The sequence below is a fragment of the Lottia gigantea genome, assembly GCF_000327385.1.
Source record: "Lottia gigantea unplaced genomic scaffold LOTGIsca_184, whole genome shotgun sequence".
In the NCBI taxonomy this organism is placed as follows: Eukaryota; Metazoa; Mollusca; class Gastropoda; family Lottiidae; genus Lottia; species Lottia gigantea.
This window is the reverse complement of record NW_008708335.1, coordinates 118,588-140,290: the sequence shown is the minus strand read 5'-3', so window position 1 is coordinate 140,290 and position 21,703 is coordinate 118,588. Positions and strand designations below refer to the sequence as shown.

General features: G+C 34.0%; 2 protein-coding genes across 2 annotated transcripts in view; one reads left to right on the top strand and one right to left on the bottom strand.

Annotated features, from left to right (window-relative positions):
- Positions 1-1,717: 1,717 nt before the first annotated feature.
- Positions 1,718-7,844, top strand: LOTGIDRAFT_174160 (hypothetical protein; the record flags this gene model as incomplete). Its single annotated transcript, XM_009052491.1, has 10 exons — positions 1,718-1,741; positions 2,411-2,570; positions 3,304-3,499; positions 4,162-4,356; positions 4,970-5,145; positions 5,403-5,515; positions 6,037-6,229; positions 6,780-6,897; positions 7,004-7,209; positions 7,672-7,844. 10 exons carry the CDS (start codon positions 1,718-1,720, stop codon positions 7,842-7,844), a joined length of 1,554 nt encoding a protein of 517 aa, XP_009050739.1.
- Positions 7,845-10,294: 2,450 nt separating this feature from the next.
- Positions 10,295-21,703, bottom strand: part of LOTGIDRAFT_142661 (hypothetical protein) — a gene marked incomplete at both ends in the record, with an annotated part of 23,024 nt that continues 11,615 nt past the window's right edge. Inside the window, 14 exons of the mRNA XM_009052490.1 lie at positions 10,295-10,426; positions 10,736-10,868; positions 11,546-11,629; positions 12,212-12,321; positions 13,375-13,518; positions 13,971-14,057; positions 14,243-14,312; positions 14,790-14,894; positions 16,365-16,471; positions 16,685-16,743; positions 18,562-18,645; positions 19,191-19,290; positions 19,819-19,992; positions 21,345-21,471. Of these exons, the coding sequence (XP_009050738.1) occupies positions 10,295-10,426; positions 10,736-10,868; positions 11,546-11,629; positions 12,212-12,321; positions 13,375-13,518; positions 13,971-14,057; positions 14,243-14,312; positions 14,790-14,894; positions 16,365-16,471; positions 16,685-16,743; positions 18,562-18,645; positions 19,191-19,290; positions 19,819-19,992; positions 21,345-21,471 (1,516 nt within the window). The remainder of the gene's footprint in view (positions 10,427-10,735; positions 10,869-11,545; positions 11,630-12,211; positions 12,322-13,374; positions 13,519-13,970; positions 14,058-14,242; positions 14,313-14,789; positions 14,895-16,364; positions 16,472-16,684; positions 16,744-18,561; positions 18,646-19,190; positions 19,291-19,818; positions 19,993-21,344; positions 21,472-21,703) is intronic.

The following is a 21,703-nucleotide window of genomic DNA, read 5'->3' as shown; positions in this document are numbered from 1 at the left end:
AGAGAGTCAGATTCCACATCACAGACTCATAGATATACACCATTAATACATCAAGATATTTTCTTCAAATTTCACCTGACCTGTCCCTGAACCTGTCGATTTTTGATTTTATAATCGAATCATAATATCTGTGTTTTTAATTCTCGTCATTCCACCTGATTAAAACTTATAGATTATAATAATCGACAGACAGACTGACAATATAATATTTGATTTAACTAATGAAATGGAAATAATATAAACCAACACACAAGTTAAATTCAGTCTGTGATTATTACCTACCCTATTCCCACTACCATGAAATGAAATGAATGGAGTTTTACGTTCTACTTTTCTGCACCATGTGGATTAATGATGCAGGGTGCAATGAGGGAAATTTTGCCAGGACAGCGGCATTAGCCTGCTCTATTTCGATTTCTTATAATGTATATTTCTTGTCGTATATCAAATTCGGAAACCAGTGGTGAAAAGTCGATTTGCAAATCCAGTTTTGTTTCGACGATGCATAGCTTATATATTGTATATTGTATATTGTTGTATTTTTATTGATATAAATGAAATGAAATGGATGAGGGTATCTGGAGGTACAGGATTATCTGTCGTATAGATATTAGATGTTGACCATTCAGAGACAAAACAATAAATTACAAAATTGTTCAATAAATAGTTTAATTAATGATAAGATAAATCAAATTAGAAACACAATTAATTATTAATATTAATAACAGCTATTCAATATAATTAAAATATTTCACCTAGAGTAATAGAAATACTGATATAGGAATATATATCGTTAGTAATATTGTCTGATTAGAATATACTGAAATATATAGGAGGGTAAAATTCTGAGAGAAACCACTGTAAGCTAATATTGTTCTATCGTTATGAAGTATTTAGAAAAACTTTTAATTATTAATATGTAAAACAGCTATATAATTAAGTTAATTAAAATATTTCACCTACAGTTAATAGAAAGTTATATTATTTCTTTTTCATTAAAACGTTTCAATATTAATAATATAGTTGTTTTTTTTATTAAGGGACACTTGCGCCATTTTTGTTTTGTTTTGACCAATCAAACCTTGTTCTCAAAAACGGGAATTTTTTTAGCTAACCCAACCGTCGAAATAAGTTTTAATGCATATCACATGTACAGAATTATCTGCGTTTGAACAAGCCGTCTTTTCTTAAGACACTACCATACATAAATACACATATATTCAAATAGGAAAAGAAATTCTTAGTTTGAGATATTTTTGAAGGAATTATGTGATTTTCGAACATTTCTTGTACTTCTGATGAATATTTACATTTATTCAAGACTCAAATCAACTCCCGAAAATGATGCATCTGTCCCTTTAATCATAGATAATATTTATCTGTAGTGTTTTCTTCCTGTGACTTGATATAATATAGAGTTACCTTTTACTTCTTATCATTCTGTGACTGAGGACGAGAGAAACATCTCGAAACATTGTAGAAAACATTAACCAGTGATTATTGGTTCATTTAAGGATTGGATGTAGATGAACGCAGAATTTCACGTGTTAATACGAAAGAATTTATGCATTTATGATACTCTACCACTAGCAGTAAATTCTACCACTAAATGACTTACTACAGTACTCACTATTATAATGGTAGTAACTAGTTAAAGGGCAATAACTCTTGTTTAACCCGAACTTGACCTTTCAACTATGACCTCACTAGAGAAGCCATGCTGTCATTACCGATCAGAGAGGTGACTTTTCTCTTTAATCCTATTCAAAATAAATCACTGTGGATTAAAATTATTGAAACTCTGTTGAGAGATGCCCAGCGACCTGACTTCAATGTCACCTGAACAAATTTTGCTTTCATTGTCTAAAATAGACAACAAACTCACCCGACTCTAGTTCAAGTTCAAAACTCTACTTTCGATTTGTTGTTAATAATGGTGAAATATATAGACAGCGATATTTAAGGTCAATGGATCAAGTGTGAATGAGAAGGTCTTTGGATTTGAATGAAAGGGATTCAAAACATGTTTTTTTTAGCGTTGTATGTGTAATATCACCATATATGGTAGTGATATTTTGTCAAATTTTAGTGCAGATAAGATTATCTACTCAGCCCTATAATCATTGCGATATCAAGGGACAACTCTGCCCACCTATTTTAAACAAAAAATATTTCACAACAAACTCGGCCTTCTTTTTATAACAACAGTTTGTCTTGAAAGATAATATTTTTTGGGCCGAGTGTGTCATGAAAAGTTGGCTGAGTTTGTCTTGAAAGAGAATCATTTTTTGGTCTGAGGCAGAGTGTGTTATGAAAAGGGTTTGTTTTGGTCCGAGTTGTCTTGTAATTTGTAATATCAATCATACCTGTTGAAATGAAATGATATCTATTATAATTGTTGTATTATCAGGTATTAAAACATTTAAAAGAAGGTAAAATAACAGCAAGAGATCTGATTGAACTATGTTTAAAACGATCAGAGAAAGTGAAGGAGTTAAATATATTTGTAACAGAAACAGGAGAATTAGCTCGACAACAAGCTGATGATTCTTCTAATAGATTGAAATCAGGTAATGAAGAGAGATATAAAGTTGTCTATTAATTGACGTAGAGCTCGAGTCATACAGCCTACCACAATCAATTTTAACAACTGATAGAACAGAATAACACACATCATCTCTTCAATATTTTATATTAATATTTCTACCCTGTTTCACTGTGGCCAGTTTATTTGTGTCCAGTGGTCTTTCTAGTTAAGGGGGCGAGCTGGGGCCTCAAAATTGTCCAGGGGGGTCACTGCCTATCTTTCACTATGTAAATTGATAAAACTTTAGAAAGTGGGGTGCCAAAACTGGGACAGCCACATTTCATGGTCCCATGGTGCTATGATATAAAAACTTGTAGGAAAGAGTGTTAAAATGTTGGTTATGTCAAACAAATGGTGGTAGTGGGTTCTAATTTCAGTTGACCCAGCTGTTAATAGGTACAGGTAATTTTGGAAAGATAAAGATTTGAGCAAGGCACAGTCTGATCCTCAAGAATGAAATGAAATGGAGTTTTACGTCCTACTTTTCTGCACCATGTTGGCAATTTTGCCAGGACAGCGGCATTAGCCTGCTCTTTCTCAACTGTCGTGGGATCTTTAACGTGTACAGCCTGTAGCACATGGAGCCTCTGTTTATTGTCCCATCTGAAAGACTAGACGCCTTTTTCCATGTCAGCCCCTCAACAACGTAAGTTATTAGGTTGTAGTTGTATCTGTCTGTTATTTCTCTGTCCCATCATTAATTTGATTTATTCCAGGAAATGAAATCGGACCACTAGAAGGTATACCGATTGGATTTAAAGATAATTTTTGTTCGAATGGAATCAGGACATCATGTGGATCTCGAATGCTGGCCAACTTTATTCCACCATACCATGCTACTATGATAGAAAAAACCCTGAACAATGGAGGTGTGTTACTCGGCAAGACAAATATGGATGAGTTTGCTATGGGGTATGTCAATTACGATGCAAAAATTATTTAAATTGGTTGAGATAGTGCTTTAGATATTTTTGTTTCTTTGTCAGTTTCCCCCTGACATTGATGCCATTCAGAAGAGCTGACAATAAAGCAGCAACTAGTTGTTGGGATGAGATAATAAACCAAGGTTCTGTGTGCTATAGCAGATCCCACAACAGTCGGATACAGTAGGTGTAGTAGTAGGTTCATCCTGCTGTCATATCATAGTTTCCCTCATTGAACACTATAAGTTTGGGATATGGAGAAAAATAGGTCAATGTGTGATCAAAATTTCCCTTTTTATTCATTAGCCCAATCAGTGGCATTTCTCAGTTCTTTCTGTGAACTCTATAGATTTTATTCATGCATCAGCCATAGTTAATTCAGAACGAGGCTTATAAAGCAAATATAAAGAAAGGTAACATAGTGTCACTGTGTAAAATTGTCACCTTGATGTCTATTAAACCTCCTTCTCCACTGTTGATGAGATGTTTAATGACATCACATCTTCATATGACGATGCCATCTTTTCAATAGATGACGTACTTTGCAATATGGACCTCTCTTTCGATTTGATCAACATGAGGAGTGAATAAGGTCTAATGGAAAATACTTCAACAGCAATCTATATATTCAAAACTTGTTACTATATTTAGAGCAGGAAGTGTAGACAGTGCCTCGGGACCAGTCAGAAATCCCTGGAAATACAAATTTAAATCTCGCAGACATAAAAACAACCAATCAGAAGATAGCAAGGGTCATGTGACAGACAAGGAAGATGATGATTGGTTGATAACAGGAGGAAGTTCTGGTGGGTCAGCTGCAGCTGTGGCTAGCGGCGTCTGCTTTGGGTAAGAAATTACGGTAATGATGTTGGTCAATAGTGCTATAGCAGGGAGTCTTTCAGTCTTCACATGTTGACTGATTTAAACACAGAGCTCCAATGGCTATACATAATGATGATACAAATACTATATTGTTTTGTTTGTTGTGGTTCATTCTTATATCAGTAATTGACTATTACAAGATCAAAGGTATTTGTCCAGATCATGTTATAAAGGTATTTGTCCAGATCATGTTATAAAGGTATTTGTCCAGATCATGTTATAAAGGTATTTGTCCAGATCATGTTATAAAGGTATTTGTCCAGATCATGTTATAAAGATATTTGTCCAGATCATGTTATAAAGGTATTTGTCCAGATCATGTTATAAAGGTATTTGTCCAGATCATGTTATAAAGGTATTTGTCCAGATCATGTTATAAAGTTATTTGTCCAGATCATGTTATAAAGGTATTTGTCCAGATCATGTTATAAAGGTATTTGTCCAGATCATGTTATAAAGGTATTTGTCCAGATCATGTTATAAAGGAATTTGTGTCTGAGATAATGTAAAATAACAACCGGTTCAATTTGTCCATATAACTCACAGGTACTCCACATTTTATCAATTCTAATTTTAGTGCATTTGGATCTGATACAGGTGGCTCCACTCGTATCCCAGCATCCTTCTGTGGTGTAACAGGATTAAAACCGAGCTATGGTCGTCTGTCACGACATGGTCTCATTCCATTGGTTAATTCTATGGATGTACCAGGTATTATTGGTAAAACTACTGAAGATGTCGCTACAATACTTAGTAAGTTTCTTAGTACAAAATGAATATTGTACCGGTATATTTGGATGTGAAATGCATGTTTTTATACAAGGAAAAGGCGTGGCACCTTCTCTAAGTATTTTGTTGTGAAATCCATTTTTTTGCCACCTTCTCTAAATCTTTATCAAAATGTATTTCTATAGATTGTGTATCTGGGTTAGATTTAAGAGATCAGGGGTATTTTTTAACTATATCAACCAGTCATGTCTGACTATAATCTAGTCTATCTTGTATTATAGATTGTGTATCTGGGTTAGATTTGAAAGATTCCACAACTCTACCTGGTTCTTACCAACCTGTAAATCTCCAGGAATCTATAGATGTTAAAAAACTACATATTGGCATCCCCAAGGTATGTAACTACCCCCTTTTTTTATATATTCCACAATTTAAACTTTGAAATTTTCAAAACCTCTTTTGGTGTTACTGGTTTTATTTGCATTATTCCAATCTTCCATCAGTTGTCTGTGGTTCTTGTTATTCAAGAAATTCCTTAACTGAATATTACCTCACGATCTCAATGGCTGTTATTGATGTCATAAAACATAGATAAATAAAAATAAAATACTTAGTTTTAGTGTTGTTGCAAGACTCACAGACATCTGATTGAAAATTAGAATGGTAGAAATCAATGCTATCAGTGTCCCTGATACACATAAAAACTTTAGAAAACCTCTTTACAATCTCTTTAACAAGAACCACAGATGTCTGAAGTAAAATTAGAATGGTAGAAATCAATGTTATCAGTGTTCCTGATACCCACATAAAGCCCTTTTACAATCCCTTTAACAATCCCTTTTACAATCCCTTTAACAATCTCCAAGGCTGGTATTAGACCTGCTGATATTCTGTCAATTGTTTGTATAATTCCAGGAATATCATGCCCCCGATACAACGGAAGATGTTATAACAACGTGGGGTCAGATAGCTGATATGTTGGATAACGCGGGGGCGAAAGTCAGTCAGGTATCGCTACCCTATACACAATATTCTATAAAAGTCTACTCTGTATTGTGTTGTTGTGAGGTAGCTAGTAATATGGCTAGATATGATGGTATAGAGTTCGGTAAATATTATGTTTTTAGCTCTTCCTGCAATGACATACCTATGTTTGAAGGCTTGCAGCGTAACTTTAACAAAAATACAGGGGTGTATGTCAAAAAGGGGGAGGAGAGGGTGAGGGGGCTGGTGAAAACTGTCTCTTTCAATTTACAAATAAGACCTTTCACACACAGCATGAATTAAACTTACTAAGATGTACAAAGAAGAGAAAAACATACCTCTAGACTGTATTGTGGTAATATGTGTGGCACAAAGACATTGTAGAATATCTGGTAATGTCTTGATAGACTTATTAGGTTTAGCTTTGTATAAATATCAAAAGTGATGCCAAGTTGGGCTTCTGTCATGGTGAAAATTCTCTAGACTAGACTAGCGAACCGAAAATGGGTCGTAGCAACTCCCATCAAAATCTCCCATGAATATCATGTTAGAGGCACTGGGTAGGGCTAGATTTGTCTTGCTCATGAAAATGGAGGATTTGATTGGTTAAAATTTGCGGGCCCTAATGAAGCTATTTGGATAAAGTGATCAACATGAGAATATTTGTAATTCAGGTTATCGAGGTACTAATGAACAATCAACAGAAGAAATGTTTGCATCGAGTCGCCATCATGGCTTCAACGACGTCGTTAGAGGTAGAATTATGGCGGGAAACTATTTTCTATTAAAAGAGTAAGTTTATTTTTGACGACACGACTGGTAATAATTAAAATAATACGCAGAGTTAATAATCCAGTTTCTTGTCTTAAAAGGATTAATTCACAAATTGTTCTTTCAGAAATTATGAACGATATTTTATACAAGCTCAGAAAATACGAAGATTAATCAGTGAAGATTTTCAGAAAGTATTTAAGTCTGGTGTTAATATGTTGGTTACCCCGACAACCATCAATCCAGCGTTACCATACCGATATTTTATGGAAGAAGATAATCAGACACGTTGTTCACAACTTGATGTTTTTACACAACCTTCAAATTTAGCAGGTAGGAAAACTTTCGGGAAAATGTCATTAATGTTCACATGTGTAACTTGCTTGCTTGCTAATTTGAAGGTCCAGGGTTCACTTCCTGCATAGGTCAAGATAATACCTTTGAATGGCTCAGTGAATTAGATGCTTGCTGGCTTACCTGAAGGTCCAGGGTTCAATCTCAGTATAGGTTGAGATAATAACTCAGTTTCCCCTTTGTCGGTGAGAGAGTGGTGGCTCAGTGAGTAGACGCTCGTTAACCTGGTCCAGGGTTCAATCCTGACATAGGTAGAGATAATACCTTCGGATTTTTCAACCCGGTTTTCCCTCAGTCAGTGATGCAGGTCGAAGGGGCTGACATGGAATAAGTGTCTATTGTCTATTCAAGTACAAAGGTTTTTTTGAATCTTTTCAATTAAATGTTTCCAAGTCAATAAATTTGTCCAAGCTAACGTTTTGTTTTTTCCAATATTTTCAGGAATCCCAGCACTTACTCTTCCAGTCAGTCTTTCTACTGATCAATTACCAATTGGAATCCAGATCCTGGCACCACATCTCCATGACGATAAAGTCTTGTTGCTAGGCAACTGGATAGAACAACAAGTTAACTTTCCGTTTTTAAATTTAGACTGTTTAGATGAGGGTGTGTGATGATGATTTTTATCTAGTGAGAAATTTGTGTTTTAAAACCAAAATATAAGCAAGATGAACTTCAGGATTGGCAGTTTTGAGAAAGATAGAGGATAAGTCAATGTTTGGGATAAAAATCTGACAACTCCGTTAAAACTTTTTAACCATAGATGTAAAGATGATTTATAATTTTGAGAAAGTGATGTATGTTTAATTCACAACCCCTCACAACTGTTGAAGTATGAGATGAATCTGGAGAAAAGAACTCTCAAACTGTAATCATGTGACCCATTATAATCCAAGCAGAACTCAAATTACACCAAATTTTCTTTCCGTTTTTTATTAAATTTCATTTCTAATATAGCCACTTCAGTTAGGGTCTAAAGACAGGCCGTTTGAACAATCATCTGTTTGATCATAACGCCAGCCAATCATCGCTGGGATTTTGTGATGTGAACATAAGGTATGTTCAGAGGAGAGCTATAATAAGCCAGTAAATATTCTGAATGGTTGAAGACATCATGAACAATATTTTATAAAATAAACTGAGTTTGTTATTTAATAACACTGTGTAATAAATACAGTTATAAAGTCTTTTCATATTAACATATTGAGTGGCGCTGGCACCATATTTACTCTGTTGTCATACTTATTCCTCAGGTCTCCTGACACCATGGTGATCACCAGTTACGTAGGGTTGTAAATAAGAATAGCTGTCATTAGTTTCAAACAAACTCTCATATAACTGAGTTGTAAGCTGTGTTCAGAACTCAAGATCACTTTCATTATTTACAACCATACACAACTAGTAATCACTATAGTGTAAGGACGTCTTAACTTGTACCTTTTAAAAAAAGTAGACTAAGTGAGAAAATGGTTAAAAACTAATTTTAAGAGAAAAAATAAATGGTATGTAATATATATATAAGCTAATATAATATATCATTAACATAGATATTCACCTCAACAAATACAATCTTATAAATCATTAACATACTGTATAAATCAACAAATACAATCTTATAAATCATTAATATACTGTATAAATCAACAAATACAATCTTATAAATCATTAACATACTGTATAAATCAACAAATACAATCTTATAAATCATTAACATACTGTATAAATCAACAAATACAATCTTATAAATCATTAACATACTGTATAAATCAACAAATACAATCTTATAAATCATTAACATACTGTATAAATCAACAAATACAATCTTATAAATCATTAATATACTGTATAAATCAACAAATACAATCTTATATATCATTAACATACTGTATAAATCAACAAAGATCAAAATATCAAAAATAAATTACCTTAATACAATGTTATACATCATTAATATAGATCTTCACCTCAACAATCAAACTATTTATTTTTCAATATGGCGATCTCCGTACAATATACGAGGGTAACTAGCAGTAGTCTAGTCCCGAAGTTCATACGAATGCGGCATGGACCAATAAGCATAAGCATGCCCCCAAAATGAACAGAAACAACCAACCTATTTTATTTTTCAATATGACGGTCCCTATACAATATACCAGGGTAACGAGTGTTATATGGATGATAGTGAAAAATGATCTCCTCTATGTATTGAAAAGGGTGTGGCTTTAACAACTAAGAATGTAAAAAAGCGACTGCATAGTTAAGATTTGTTGAATAATAGTCTCAACACCTGATACCACTTTACATTATGAAATATTTACTTAATTATGATTGATATACTTCCTCATGTGAAAAGTTCATTAGCTGCCAAATGTTTCTTCAAAATGTTGTTTTAGATTTCAGGTTTCGATTTCGAACGTTAGTACTTGGTTTACTTATTTATATAATTCTAATAAAATTAATTACAAGATTAAAGATGAAAATAATGATTGTAGATGAACCAGGTGCCAGATTGTTATTCTGAGAAGTAATAGAGAGTTACCAGAAGGAATAAGTGAAGGAAGTTAGAATGTAAGAAGTAGAGAGAGAAGTTGAAATGGTTGAAACTGTAGAGTTATTGTAGAAACTTCTCCTGTAGACTTTACTTCTATCTTCTTCTGATCTTCTGTTACTTCTTCTAGACAGTTACATCTACAAATATATTAATACTTAATCATTCTTAAAGCCATGTTTACCAGCTGGACCATGACCAAAACTCTTAACATGGATCTTACAAGGATAAGAACTCTGGTTCTCTAGGATCTTGGTAAAGAACCATCTTAGCAATGATTTTACAAAAATATTAACAGGTTCTCTAAGATACTTTCTACCAGCTAATCTTGACAATGATTTTCAAAGGATAACAATTCAGATTCTCTGAAATCCTGTCTATCAGCTGATCTTTGACCAAAACTCTTGGCAGTGATTGTACAAGGATAACAACTTGGCTAGTTCTTGGTCAAACCATTTGACAATGATTTAGAAGATAACAGTCAAGTAGTTGCTGAGTTATCAAACCAAGTCCTAGTTAAAAACTATAAGAATATCCAACGTACCTTTGAACTGTCAAATTTTTTAATGGTGTAGAAATAGTAGCTGTTGTATTTCCACCAAAACTTTCATAAAGTCTTAATACTATTTTCTTTTTACTATCTTCACTCTGTATTCAAATAATAGTCAGTAGAATTATTCAGTTAGTTAGTGCACTTGTTATAAAAACTAATGGCTCTGTCAAACCGGAAAGGCCATCATGCGACTACTGCCATGGAAAATGGGCTCAGATCATGTTAACGTCCCCTCTATATTATCTAACATTAAGTCCTATATTGGAAAATTAACCTCTATTTCTAAAACAAGGTGTCCTGATGAAGATTAGCTAACATTAAGTACTATATTGTAATCTGTCCTGATGAGGATTGTGTATTTGAAACATGTCAGCAGCATGAAATCATTTCTAGTCAGTACCTACCAGTTTAACGGTATCAAGTATAATTTGTGGTGTATTGATACTAAAATAACTAGTAGGTGATATGTCTCCTGTTTGAACTAGTAAGGGACTATTTAAATTATATGATTGTTGTATTACTCCACTAGACTGTAAACTTCCTGTAAAAGAACAGAAAAATATCTTGACTGTAATATTCACCTTTCTTGTATTATAGAGTTTTCCCCTGTCAGTGATGTAGGTAAGGAGGGCTGACATGGAAAAAGTGTCTAGTTATTTGGATGGGACAATAAACCGAGGCCCTGTGTGCTACAGGCTGTGCACGTTAAAGATCCTTCGATATTTGGAAATTGAAAAAGAGCAGGTTAATGCTGCTGTCCTGGCAAAATTTCCCTCGTTGTACCCTGCATGGCGCAGAAAAGTAGGATGTAAAACTCCATTCATTTCATTTCATTTCATTTGTATTACAGAAGTTTGTAAACAGCAAGGTTTGTTATAGACACTTCAAGATGGTCATAACTTGAAACTTTTTCATCCCAAATTCCAGGTCAGTGATACCAATTGAAGCTTGTTAAAATTGTTAACAAGCAAGTAGACTATCTCTTTCAATGAAGCTGCTAATAATATCTGTAAGAGTGACTTCATCAAACACTCAGTGTTATTGCTAGAACCATGGATGTTTAATTGAAAATAAGAATAGTGTAATTTGATTCTATCAGTTTCTACGTTATACAAAATGTTTAAGATGTCTTTAATGTCTTTAAATCTTTATATTTCTTTAAGGAAAAATAACGTACATTTCGTATCAATCTAACAGTGAAATATAATGTCAACATACCTTGATGGGGCATGATGGCGTAGGTAAATTCATGCTCCCCCATATCGGCATTTTCATCTGGTGCTTTCGGTGAACGAAGTCTGTTTCAATATGAAATAATATACATTAATAATTGTTTAATAACAAAAAATTCTCACTGGTAAAATACGTAGTGCTCAATACTTCAACTTAAAGGAACTGGTTACGCCATTTTAGGGGGTTGATTTGAGTCTTGAATATATGTAAATAGTCTTCAGATGTACTAGAAATGTACGAAAATCACATAATTCCTTTAAAAATACTTCAAACTAGGAATTTTACTCTCTATATCTATATATATCTTTTCTATATATCACAGAGTATCTTAAATTGACGAGTCGTCATTTTAACTTTCACACACTGATTATTCTGGACAGTCTCAAATTTTGACAGTGAGCTGTGAACACTATTACTGATTGCCTTAGTTTCTGAGACTAAAGTATGATTGTTCAAAAAAATGGCGCACCTGTCCCTTTAAACTTAATTGAAAAGTTGACTACTGTTGAACATTAGGCTGCTGTTCCACCTCCGCAATAAGCTGAAAATATCATGACAGTGGTTTCTATCAGTCAACAGTGACAGAGGCGACTTACAGGTCTGTACTATTATAGTTAAGATATAACGCGGTTATTACAATAACTCACAATGAAAGCCTGATGATCCCGTCTACAGCAGAATATCCATATTTACAATCATTTAATACGGCTAGACCAGAATTATAGTCAGATATATCAGCCCATTTATGACCACAAACCTGAAAATATAAATAGTAGATCATATATAAAGATAGTTTGGGAGAGAAAGTCATGTAGCTGGCAGATCATATATAAAGATAGTTTGGGAGAGAAGGTCATGTAGCTGGCAGATAGCTTGCTTGATTGAAACGTATTCTATAATTCTAGTGAAGATTCAAATGATGCTGGATTAGGCATTCAAATCAAACAGGAAGTATTTTATGGAAGACAATTTAATAATAAACCTGTTAATTCTTTCAGTGAGCAACATGGAAAAAATCCTTTATATACAGTGGTGTAACCTATTTTCGTGGATATAAGGATTCAACACCGAATTTCGTCAAAGATAAAAAAACGATATTTTTTTTTTATGTCTTAGATGTTTCCTCAGATATTCTACAAAATAATTAAAATTGGTTTATTTCGATTTTCTTTATGAATCCTTCACTTTGACCCATATTTCATGTGTAACCAACTCGACAACGGCGGCAGAATGCTAGTTGATCACTTGACTTCATTCGTTGGAATATATTCTAGCAGACGACACTTGGAATTCCGATTACCGATTGGGATTATAAGGAAATTCGGCTGATAAAAAATGGTGACGTTTGGTAATAACTGAAATCCGCCATTTTGTATTTGTCAAAGTATACATCAATACATTTTACCTTGCTTGAAACTACTGGATTCATTCTATTAGCTGATATTGTACAGAAAACCCATGTTTATTAAAACAAACTAATGCGGAGGTCGCGCAAGGTCGCTCATGTAAATTATTAATCCTTTCCGGAAATCCACGAATAATAGGTTTCCACGAAATTAGGTTACTTGACTGTAGTAAAAGGAGTAGGTGTTTGTTTTGTTCAAGTGTGAAAGGAAGAGATAAATAAAGATGATATAGAGATGACATTAAATAACACAACACAATCCTCATTACCAGCCAGGATGGCTTTCATTCAAAATTTCAATGAATTCTGATCACCATCTCAAGGCTAACCACCACTCTCTCAAGGGAGATAACTCTGAATACAGACTTGGTATCTTCAGACCACAGTATTACAATTAAAACTTACCTCGAATCTGGCTGAGTCCCAGGACGTGTTGTAGTTATTAGGTCGTTGTAAAAATCCAAACTGAATATCAAATGAAACATGGTTGGTATGGATACTAGTCGGAAATTCCACTTTTAAAAACTTACGATTTTCATGCCATGATACCTGAAAAAACACAGGAATTAACAAATGGAGTTATAACTATTATTGTTACTAAAAATCATCCATTATCTATATATATATCTTGGTCTGTTGTCAGATAGCATAGCCTGAAATTCTGAATAACAACATGTTTCAGGTTCTGTTTTAATATTTCTATCTTGATAATTTTATTGATTGGAGTTTCAAGTATCTTTTTTACCTGACAATTCTGACCTTTATAGCATTCACAAACTACATTTAACATAATATAAGTGTATCAAGATCTACATTTAACATAATATAAGTGTATCAAGATCTACATTTAACATAATATAAGTGTTATCAAGATCTACATTTAACATAATATAAGTGTTATCAAGGGTTAAAATTTCTGGGCATATAAAAGTATAAAAAGAGATGTGGAGAGAAGCATGGTAACACAGGTCAACAAGGTCAACTGTATAGATGATACTCACCTTGTTGATAAATTTAATATAGGGACATCCAGCATCTAGTATAATATACTGTTCTAATGAACTAACAGCAGATATTCTCAAACACACCTAGAATATATTGATATACTTGTCTAGCATAGTAACATACACATAATGAGAATATTAGAAAAACATTTGAAGTAATAGTTGGTCACTTTTGGTAAATATTGAATTAATACGTCTAGAATTTAGGGACTAAATTCTAAAATCAAACAAAGTCTGTAAAATTTTATTACATGTTTATCAAACATTACCTTGATGGTGACTCTAAGTGGACCTTTGTCTAAAATCTCAGCTGACTGGTTAACTGTATCTACAACTTTTCTGGAACAAAAAAAAACAAAATAGAAGCACAGTAACTCCTGTAAGTTGGAGTCTATATTTTTTTTTTTACGGTGACTTAGCCTAAAATAGCTTGTGAATGTGACACAGAGTTAGGTTTGTTTATGTCTCAATTTGCTTCTAAAAACAATAGAGATTTCTGTTTGGATTGGATTGTGATGAAACATAGTAATATTATCTATATTGATGTTAAAGGGGAATTCTACTGTTTTTGGAGCATGAAATGTATCAAACTAGAAGATGCCCCTTTTAACTTAATATATATCCGAGCGTTAAGTCACAAACAGCTGCAAAAGTCTTATCTGGTTATGTAAGTATTTTGAACCCCCTGGGCTCTGTTTTTACACGTGTAATTTGTGTTGAAACGTCTAGATATTGGTGTATAGTTAAGATAAATTTGATCAAAAATGTTTGCCAGCCTACGATATCCATCATAATGCCCTAGTGTTAAAATGTTACCTGGTTTCTAGATGATAGTCCATGACATCCCAGGCATCCCAGTATAACGGTATATCATCAAACAACACAATCTGATTGGCTGGATGTTCTCCATTTATCAAATTTCTGGAAATATGAATAATATTATGGGATAGAATTGGTAAAAATTTCAGAAAGTTGATAATGAGATTATTTAGGAGAAATTAATTTTTCCACAAGTTAGTCTAACTTTAAGATATTTTCCTGTTTTACAGAGAAACCTGAAAATACAGGAGGCATTCTCAAAATATTTGAACAAGCATGAATTCTCTTAGTGACGGAAGAACTGCTCATGCCTCATTTGTAACTTCATAAAACCCGGGTAAGAAAAAGTCTGTACATATTTCTTGTGAATACAATATTGTTGTTTATATTAAAGATGGGTTTCCTTATTTTTTAGTGTCAAATTAAGCAAACTATTTGATTAATTGGAGTTTCTAATGAATTATCATGTATTCTTAATCATATCATTATGTTTTTATTTCATATAATTAAGATTTTTTAACCAGTCATAAATGTCCATGTATGAACAGTCTGTTTAAACAAAAAAAGACTTTTTGACCTTTCTTGATTGGTGGAATTCTGCTAGTAATTCTCTTCTAATTTAGCTAATTATGAATCAATTATAGATATGTGAGACAAACTGGTATTTTTCCAAGTCATTAGAACACCTTTATTTTCTATTCATATAAGTATTAACATTTTCATAAATAAAAATAAGGGAACCCATCTTTAAACTGGAAACTAGTGAGATGTTAATTAGGTGATGAGGTTCACTGTATTAGAAACTTTCTATAATTCCAGGAGAGCAGACTGTCTAGAACTCATTGACAAAAAATATGGGGTAATTTTAGGGCTAATTCAGGGTAAAAAGTGGGAAGTATTAATTAAATCTGGGATGTTTTAGATATTTAAATTGATTACTTTCGCACAATTAACACTTAATAAACTTAGAAAATACTTGAACACCAGAGTTGAGCACCAGAGTTGAGAGCCAGAGTTGAGAGCCAGAGTTGAGAGCCAGAGTTGAGAGCCAGAGTTGAGAGCCAGAGTTGAGAGCCAGAGTTGAGAGCCAGAGTTGAGCACCAGAGTTGAGAGCCAGAGTTGAGAGCCAGAGTTGAGAGCCAGAGTTGAGAGCCAGAGTTGAGAGCCAGAGTTAAGAGCCAGAGTTAAGCACCAGAGTTGAGAGCCAGAGTTGAGAGCCAGAGTTGAGCGCCAGAGTTGAGAGCCAGAGTTGAGCGCCAGAGTTGAGCGCCAGAGTTAAGCACCAGAGTTGAGAGCCAGAGTTGAGAGCCAGAGTTGAGCGTCAGAGTTGAGAGCCAGAGTTAAGCACCAGAGTTGAGAGCCAGAGTTGAGAGCCAGAGTTGAGAGCCAGAGTTAAGCACCAGAGTTGAGAGCCAGAGTTGAGAGCCAGAGTTGAACACCAGAGTTGAGCACCAGAGTTGAGAGCCAGAGTTGCGAGGGGTGGATCTTCATCCCCTAAGAAAGTTTAAAAACAAATAGGTTTGAATGGCTTGCAAACAGTATTCCTGTCTTAGAAATAAAATGAAAATTAACCTGCTGGAATCTGCTGTAGTCAAGGAAGTGACACGACCATTGGAATCCAAGATGGCTGACAGTAAACTGTTTTCAAGGTAAATGTAGCTACCCTGTAAAAATAAATACTTAGTATCTGCCTACTCTTGTTTTTATTTCCAACTGTTAAAAATGAAATGAAATGAATGGAGTTTTACGTCCTACTTTTCTGCACCATGTGGGCTAATGAAATCGTGTTAACTGTTGAAATACTGACAGTTAATTACCCCAAATTTTATCTCAAATTATGCCAGGATCACATTTCGAGCCTGTAGGTGGTACAAACTTACCTGTTGTCTTACTGTAACAGGAGAAGGTAACTCTGATGGAGAATCAAGGGCAGATAATCCATAACTAGGAGCTGATGTGTAAACTACAAAGTATAAGAATCATACAAAATAACAATATAAAAATATGATCTCTCATCTTCACAATGTCAAGCTATTACAAACTTCATCTTCACAATGTCAAGCTATTACAAACTTCATCTTCACAATGTCAAGTTATTACAAACTTCATCTTCACAATGTCAAGCTATTACAAACTTCATCTTCACAATGTCAAGCTATTACAAACTTCATCTTCACAATGTCAAGCTATTACAAACTTCATCTTCACAATGTCAAGCTATTACAAACTTCATCTTCATAATGTCAAGCTATTACAAACTTAATCTTCACAATATCAAGCTATTACAAACTTCATCTTCACAATGTCAAGCTATTACAAACTTCATCACTACAATGTCAAGCTGTTACAAACTTTATCTTCACAATGTCAAGCTATTACAAACTTCATCTTCACAATGTCAAGCTATTACAAACTTCATCTTCACAATATCAAGCTATTACAAACTTCATCTTCACAATGCCAAGCTATTACAAACTTCATCACTACAATGTCAAGCTATTACTAACTTCATCTTCACAATTTCAAGCTATTACTAACTTCATCTTCACAATGTCAAGCTATTACTAACTTCATATTCAAAATGTCAAGCTATTACTAACTTCATCTTCACAATTTCAAGCTATTACAAACTTCATATTCACAATGTCAAGCTATTACAAACTTCATCTTTACAACGTCAAGCTATTACAAACTTCATCACTACAATGTCAAGCTATTACTAACTTCATCTTCACAATGTCAAGCTATTACAAACTTCATCTTCACAATGTCAAGCTATTACAAACTTCATCACTACAATGTCAAGCTATTACTAACTTCATCTTCACAATGTCAAGCTATTACAAACTTCATATTCACAATGTCAAGCTATTACAAACTTCATCACTACAATGTCAAGCTATTACAAACTTCATCACTACAATGTCAAGCTATTACAAACTTCATCTTCTCAATGTCAAGCTATTACCAACTTCATCGTCACAATGTCAAGCTATTACAAACTTCATCTTCACAATGTCAAGCTATTACAAACTTCATCTTCTCAATGTCAAGCTATTACAAACTTCATCTCTACAATGTCAAGCTATTACAAATTTCATCTCTACAATGTCAAGCTATTACAAACTTCAACTTCACAATGTCAAGCTATTACAAACTTCATCTTCTCAATGTCAAGCTATTACAAACTTCATCTCTACAATGTCAATCTATTACAAACTTCATCTTCACAATGTCAAGCTATTAAAACTTCATCTTCACAATGTCAAGATATTACAAACTTCATCTTTACAATATCAAGCTATTACAAACTTCATCTTCACAATATCAAGCTATTACAAACTTCATCTTCTCAATGTCAAGGTATTACAAAATTCATCTTCACAATATCAAGCTATAACAAACTTCATCTTCACAATGTCAAGCTATTACAAACTTCATCTTCACAATATCAAGCTATTACAAACTTCATCTTCTCAATGTCAAGCTACTATGAATGCCGTCTTAAAGTATATATCGATTTGATTTGATTGTAAGCCAGCTAATACAGCCAATCAGAGCCCATGTTAGAAAAACTATAAGCACTATGGATTACTGTTTACAGACTTTCTGTTGAGGACTCCGATTGGCTGTATTCCCTAGCGCACAATCCATCCATATTAATGTATTCCACAGGCACATTTGGAAAAGAGAGTAGGTCATGGGGTATAACAATATTTTATACCTAAAGTGTTGCCGTTAAAATCAATCTGATCGTCATTACTTCCACCTTTCTGTTTCTTCCTCAATGGACTGGAGAGTGAACTAGGAAGGGAGATAATCTCACATCTAGTCCATCCCAACGTATTTACAACTACAGTTTTCTTGGCTTTCTGAATAAAAGAAAAAAGGCATTACTATAGTAATAATAGGAATTTTTCCGGAATATCAACTGGATTTTTTGGATTTTGGGAGACTTCTAGACATGTCAACAATCTTCTGATACAGATATTAGTGGTGTTTCTAGGGAAACTTAAAATAAATTATTTAGGAACTGGAATCAGAAAGAACTAAAACTAAAGAATGAATATTTACCGATGTCAGGGTTGATACAGCTGAATCTAATAATAACTTTCCAGAGTCCACAATATCTACAAATATATATTTTTATAGTATAAATACTCAGATACATCAATATTGTGTTTAATATTACCCCTTATAGTTGACCCAGATGTAAACGGGTACTGATAATCTGGAAAGATCAATGCCAAGAGGTTTGGCTAAGGACCAACAGGTAGAAAGGATCCTTAACTGTGAACCTAAGTTGTTATCCTTGGAATAACTAATTCTTTCTTTCTTTCTTTTGATACAAGTATCAACTGAAAGTTACTAATATACATTAATCTGGACTATTTTTACAAACAGAAAGCAGAATGTCACAATTTAAATTTGCCCTACTATTTCTATCTAGTTTAGAACTGTACTGACCTCTATAATATCTGTGGGCATCCTCGTATACCTAGATATAAATATCATAAAATATAAACATTTCCTCAATCTCATTTTAAAATTTGAAAAATTGAAATTGGAGAAGATTAAGGTATGCACTTTTAAAGTTACACATTTAAAGGACTGGTCTAACATAGCATTCCTCGAAAATTTACCTCACTGCACACTGCCCATCTTCAATAGCCAAAACATAGAATACATAATGAAATAGGAGTTTAAGGTCCCACTTTTCTACATGTGTTGAGGAGGGGGGAGTGCCATGCAGTGTGCAATGAGGGAAATTTTACAAGGATAGCAGCATTAGCTCACTTTAAGGCCCTGGTTCCCAACCTGGGTTGTTTTCACCCCCCGGGGGAGAAACAAATTTTTGGGGGTGTAAAAGGTCCAGGTGATTGTTCCAGGGGTGTGAAGGCTGAAAAGGGTTGGGAACCACTGGTCTAAGGCTTTAGTTTAGTTTTTGGAAATCACAAGCACAATTTCAACATTGTAAAATACGAAGGTAAAACTCTATAATAGTGAAAAATAAATTCCAACTTACCATTCCAATAGAAGATCCTGGTAAAACATCGTGGAATTGGTTTAATAATAATAATTTCCACAGTCTATCTAATTCTTTACGAGGGTAGTCATAATCTCCTGATACTGTTGCCATGGTAGCCAGAAACTCTACGTCATGTAACAAAACCTCACATTTACGATTCTGTTTCTTTACCTTTAACACAAAAAATATATTCAAATTTATCTCAGCAGATACATAGAGCAGATCAATAGAGCAGATACATAGAGCAGATCCATAGAGCAGATACATAGAGCAGATACATAGAGCAGATCAATAGAGCAGATTCATAGAGCAGATCCATAGAGCAGATACATAGAGCAGATACATAGAGAAGATCAATAGAGCAGATACATAGAGCAGATCAATAGAGCAGATACATAGAGCAGATCAATAGAGCAGATACATAGAGCAGATACATAGAGCAGATCAATAGAGCAGATACATAGAGCAGATCAATAGAGCAGATCAATAGAGCAGATCAATAGAGCAGATCAATAGAGCAGATCAATACAGCAGATACATAGAGCAGATACATAGAGCAGATACATAGAGCAGATACATAGAGCAGATACATAGAGAAGATCAATAGAGCAGATCAATAGAGCAGATCAATAGAGCAGATCAATAGAGCAGATACATAGAGCAGATCAATAGAGCAGATACATAGAGCAGATACATAGAGCAGATACATAGAGAAGATCAATAGAGCAGATCAATAGAGCAGATCAATAGAGCAGATACATAGAGCAGATCAATAGAGCAGATACATAGAGCAGATCAATAGAGCAGATACATAGAGCAGATCAATAGAGCAGATCAATAGAGCAGATCAATAGAGCAGATCAATAGAGCAGATCAATAGAGCAGATACATAGAGCAGATCAATAGAGCAGATCAATAGAGCAGATCAATAGAGCAGATCAATAGAGCAGATCAATAGAGCAGATCAATAGAGCAGATCAATAGGGCAGATCAATGGCTCAGTTTTGTAACATACCAGCTGATTAAACATCATTTCAGATACTAGTTTCACTTTTTAAAATGAAAGTCTTGCTTCAGGTTATTCTGCAATCAAACACTCTAATAATCAAAGACAGGGATTGCGGTAGCTTGATTGGTGAGTTCTGCACGTTTATGAATCATGGAATATTCAGAACGTTTTGGATTCAATAAAACAAGTTGGAACAGAGTTCAGAACGCAATCCACATGTGCCGAAAATGGTGTAGACAGAATTCAAAATGGTGGAGAAGGAAATAGATGGAAACATTTTGAATGTGACATAATATCAGTGGGTACTCAGGATCTTATCTTGATGATCATTGATATTGAATGGCCTAATTTTCTACCCTTTTATAATAAAGATATTATAATTATTATTATTATTATTATTCCTCTTCTGAACCGTTTGATTAAGGCTGGAATTAGAACAGAGGAAACCTGTTCAGAACTCTCCTATTGAGCACCCCTAGCTTGGCAAATACTTAGTATATAAGAAATTCCCCACCTCAGCGTGAGTGGTGTAGGTTCCATTGTGCATTTCAAGATAGAGTTCCCCAGACCATGTACACAGGTCATCAATATCCTCCTTCTCTACATCACTAAAATACTGGTTCGGGGTAGCCATCTTTACTCTAAAATAAACAACGATAGTTTCAGAGACGTCTTGACATAAACAATTATAGAAATAGTAGGGCTGCAACGATACACTGATGCCCACTGAGTAATAAAAGACGTTGTGTCTAGCTAGACAATTTCTACATGATCAGTAAAATATAATACTGAGTTAGATAGTGAGGCAAGTTTAAAATTAATAAAAGATGAGAGATTTCTCTCCTCATACCCTGACTTCTTGACAATCACAAA